The following is a 4,701-nucleotide window of genomic DNA, read 5'->3' as shown; positions in this document are numbered from 1 at the left end:
AATTGTTTGACAATTAGTTTAATTTTAAAAATACATATAATCTTTTAAACTGAAATCAACATTAAAAAGTAAAATAATCTATCAATTTCAAACTCAAAATGTAGTATGTTTAATCTAGATGTAAAATGCATACCTCAAAAGACTAAAGTATTTAGATGCTCATTTATGCATATAGAGGTATCAATGTTCATTGTGTATAAGTTCATGTTGCAGATAGCAATTGCGGGCAACAGGAAATTGATTGGGGGAAAATATTTCATCAAGGGGCGTGATGCTGAAAATAAACCTTTGAATCTCTCTGAAACAGGGGAATTTCTCTCTGCGCGAGACAAATCTGGACATAGAACTCATATTCTGTCTACAACAGGGGGAATTTCGTGAAAAATGCAAGTATATATGGACATGCAAAAAGGATTGCAAAAGGAGGAGCCCCTCATGCTAGAGTTGCAAGTTATAAAGTTTGTTGGCCTACAGATTCAAGCGGCTACAATTGCTATGATGCAGATATTCTTGCAGCATTCGATGAAGGGATACATTACGGAGTTGATGTGTTCTCAGTTTCTCTGGGAGGTCAACCTCCCATTCCGGATTATTTTTAAGATTCAATTTCAGTTGGATCGTTCCATGCAGTTCAAAGAGGGAAGGTTGTCGTCTGCTCCGCCGCAAATCTTAGTCCAAGATCGACAACAGTTCAAAATGTGGCACCTTGGATCATAACTGTGGGAGAAAGCAGCATCGACAGAGCATACCCTTCGAGTGTTCATCTCAGAAACAACATAACATATATAGTAAGTACGGTTTATTGGCATTCCTAATTATTTTATGTTTTACAATTTTTTTAGTTTTATGAAGAATTTTTATTTGGATTATATTTTTTTGTTTTTTAAATGTTGTTTCTGAATTTAGTGTTGTATCAAATGTTATACATTGGGACCACTACCTTAAGAACATGAGACTAACTTCCTACTCAAAATAATAATAAAGGTTTGGAAATTTACTAAGACCTACAGATTTGGAAATTTACTAAGACCTACAAGTGTTGTATCAAATGTTATACATTGGGACCACTACCTTAAGAACATGAGACTAACTTCCTACTCAAAATAATAATAAAGGTTTGGAAATTTACTAAGACCTACAGATTTGGAAATTTACTAAGACCTACAATTTAACAAGATATCAAAACCTTGACCGATATTAGATTCCCAAGTCACCTAGGAATTAGGGTGTTGGAAGAACATAAAAACCCCATAGCACTTATAATTCACAAAATTCATATATTAAACCTATGATTCAAATAAATCCTAAAAACATATGCAAATAATGGTAAAGGTTTGGTATTACTAAGGCTTGCGGGTAAACACAACATTCAGTGTCTTCACCACAGGCTACCAGGGGACTGTGAAATGGCAACCCTAAAGGAGAACATCGGAAGGGCTTGGCCCTTAGGTATGTAGTATGTCCGAATGTGTAGGATCGAGAAGCAAACCCAAGCCATTTGTGGTAAAATCACCACAGGCTACCAGAGGACTATGAAATGGCAACCCTAAAGGAGTACATCAGAAGGGCTTGGCCCTTGGGCAGCCATAAAGGAGAACATCAGAAGGGCTTGGCCCTTGGGTATGTAGTACGTCCGAATGTGTAGGATCCGTAATGGAATTCATGGCCCTTGTACTCAGTCAATAGAAAAAAAATAGAGGCAATAGGCCTAGTACAAATAAAATGCATAGTCAATACCAGCATCTTTATATGACAATGGAAATTTCTGATCAGTCGGTGTAAAAGAAAAAGGAGGTAGGCCTTGTAGAAATAAAATGAAGAGTCGAGATCAACACCTTTACATGAAAGTGGCAAGTTCTGTCTGTAACAATTCCATCGATCATCCTGGCGTTTCAGAGAAGGATCCAATTGTGACAGTGTATCTCCCCTGTAGTCGTGGTTCCCAAGTACTGCCAATAAAACCCAAATTTCAGAATTCTTTATTAAACCTATGCCTTTAATATTCACATTAAATTCAAATATAAAAAAACCATGCCAATGAGTTAATCCAAGAACAATCTCATGCCCATGCTCGCAATGCAGAGGGCAAACTCATTAGTGGTAAGAAACTGCTTAATAACACGCAGTTTAATTAGGAATTTGCAGGGTCTGGTGCTGAGAGCTGTACCAAGTTTCTCTCTTTCTGTAGTTCTATATAATGGAAAAAAAAGTATGATAATGACGATAAGTACCCAAATGCCATGGCTTCTGAAGGCTACTGGCGGTATAAATGGCAGAGAATGACTGCTCAAAGCTTTGATCATCTGTTCCATTCAACCCATCTTCATAAAAATTATCTCCAGTTGAAATGACAAAATCGATATTCAACGGTTGGGCGATCTTCCCCATCTGTTACAGAGTTAGATATTAAGACATTATACATTTTAATCAGAAAACTCCAAGCAACTGCAGACAAAAAATTGAAGTAATGAACAGCGAGTGGGAGGCAGCGTGCCTGTGCAGCAACTTGGGACTGATTGTATAAACCTTTTCTGCCCCAGTCGCCCACCACAAGGAATTTGAGAGGATCGGCAGCCATGATACAGTTGCTGGAAAGTAGTAGGAACGCCGTGAAGAACATTAAAATGCAGCGCCAGGAGTAGTGTAGGGCAGCTTGAAGCTCCATCGCCATTTTCAGTGGAGGCCTGAGAGGTGGCAGACAGTGGCATACGGTGGTAGCCAGCTGCCTGAGAGGTGAGAGGTGGCAGCTATATAATAAACTTTGCATGCGCCTAAGTTTCATGTTTGTCACCACAATTTTCCAGACTTTGGATAAAATATAACTTGTCACCACATTTTTAAATGATCCATCCAAACTTTGGTTAAAAAAAAAATTTGGATTTGGAAATTCAGCAACCCGGCAATAAGACCTCCAATATAAAACTTTGGATAAAAAGCAAAAAACATCAAAGCTCTAAAATAAAACTTTGGGTAAAAGCGAAAAACATCAATTAAATGCTCCGGTCAACTCAAATTAATAGGAAGTCAACGCCTGATCGAACGCTATTAGTCCCAGGCAGGGACTAATAACAAACATTTTCATAATTGTAAAAAGATTAATATATTTTAACTCACTTAAATTTAAGATAGTGGTAGCATCCCTCCAAGAATCAAATCTCATATTTAACATAATAGAGATTTGTAATTAACTCATAGACATTTGTTTAGCTTAATATCATTTTATTCAAATTTCTGATTTTTTTGTTTTGTTTGAAAATTTACAAGTTCTTATATTATAGTCAAATTGAAAAAATCCAATAAAAATGGAGTTGCCAAGAAAATCAAATATAATACAATCTAGCAAAATTGTTGCACAATTTAAATTAACAGACAAAATAAAATTGTCATCAATATTCAAAAATATAGTATCACATGAAAACATATAACACAATTTAAATTAACAAACCAAACAAAATCAAATCAAATATAATACAATCTAATATCAAGTGAAAACAGGTAACATAATTTAAATTAACAAACAAAATAGAATTTTCATCAATATTCAAGGAATTTACATCATACGTCATGGAAGCTAATGAAAAAAACCTAATAATAGACATTGGTAAAGACCTACGTAATTCTCACCTAATGACTCATTATCATATAATAATAATTCGCCGATAAGCGTATAGATATCAACTTTGGGTGCAAAGAGGTTTATTGACTTTCTACAAGGGAAAGAAACAATTGGTTCCTCATATTCCCAAACTACAATAACAACAAACTATGATGGAGTCAAAGGGAAATGAATGTTCAAAATCAGTCTTGCATTGAAAATTATGGGGAAAGAGTAATGATTTTTGTCGTTTGGGTATGTCTAGATATGAGCAACATTAACCTCAAACAATTAGTTAAACCATTAACACATCCCACATGAAACCATAATGCCTAGAATTGTTTCCATGTTGAGTGCTAAGACACGATGGGGGAATGAGGCGCCTTTAACACTTATGATCTCACAAGATGAAATAAGTCATATTTATTATAACTTTTAATCACAATATAATTTTATTAATTAAGTTGAGTGGTTTATAAATTATTTTAATATATTATTATAAATGAAATGTAAATGAATATAGGAAAACATCCAATTACATTTTTTTAATAAGTGATTATATTAAAATAAATATAATATTATTTTTATTTGTTTATATTTTTGAAATACTAATTATCTAATAATTTAATTTTAATTGATATTATTTAATTTTACTATTTTTATTAGTTATAAATAATATAGTACTTATATTTAAAATATGGCTATCGATATAATTTTATTAATTAAGTTGAATGGTCAATATTTCATTTGAATGGTCTGTAAGTTATTTTAATATTTTATAATAAATGAAATATAACAAAAGTATATAAAAAAATTCAATCAAATATTTTTAATAAGAAAAATATGATATTTACTTTTGATATTTTCTAAATAATTAATATTTAATGATTCAATGTTATTTTATTATTTTTATTTAATTATATATATTATAAAAAATTATTAGAGTTTTAATTTTATAATCTTTATATATTAATAATTAAAAATTGTACTTATTTGGCATTTACATCGACAAGCTAGAAGGTTGTTTAGAGGAAGCAGGATGTGCTCACCTAATCTACAGGTATATATATTTAAAAAACAATTTAGATAATAGAAAATTAAGAAAG

At 32.5% G+C, this 4,701-nt stretch overlaps 1 protein-coding gene across 1 annotated transcript; it reads right to left on the bottom strand.

Moving 5' to 3' along the window:
* Nucleotides 1-608: 608 nt before the first annotated feature.
* LOC149198394 (purple acid phosphatase 17-like) lies at nt 609-2,671 on the bottom strand. Its single transcript, XM_089403682.1, has 4 exons — nt 2,495-2,671; nt 2,232-2,388; nt 1,738-1,949; nt 609-764 (listed from the first exon to the last, which is right to left on the bottom strand). Exons 1-4 carry the CDS (start codon nt 2,669-2,671, stop codon nt 609-611), a joined length of 702 nt encoding a protein of 233 aa, XP_089259808.1.
* Nucleotides 2,672-4,701: the final 2,030 nt, after the last annotated feature.

Source organism: Pinus tabuliformis, chromosome 2_1 (assembly GCF_031772625.1).
Source record: "Pinus tabuliformis cultivar Carrire ecotype Pingquan chromosome 2_1, CPIR1, whole genome shotgun sequence".
Classification (NCBI taxonomy): Eukaryota; Viridiplantae; Streptophyta; class Pinopsida; order Pinales; family Pinaceae; genus Pinus; species Pinus tabuliformis.
Note: the sequence above shows the minus strand (reverse complement) of the source record. Positions and strands in the feature narration are given on the sequence as shown.

Excerpts from the sequence above, each read along its gene's own strand:
- LOC149198394 (XM_089403682.1), bottom strand. The coding sequence starts at position 2,671 with ATGGCGATGGAGCTTCAAGCTGCCCTACACTACTCCTGGCGCTGCATT. Across the intron at positions 2,389-2,494 it reads AGTCCCAAGTTGCTGCACAG|ATGGGGAAGATCGCCCAACC; the intron begins GCACGCTGCCTC and ends ACTCTGTAACAG. Across the intron at positions 1,950-2,231 it reads TCAGAAGCCATGGCATTTGG|TACTTGGGAACCACGACTAC; the intron begins GTACTTATCGTC and ends TTTTATTGGCAG.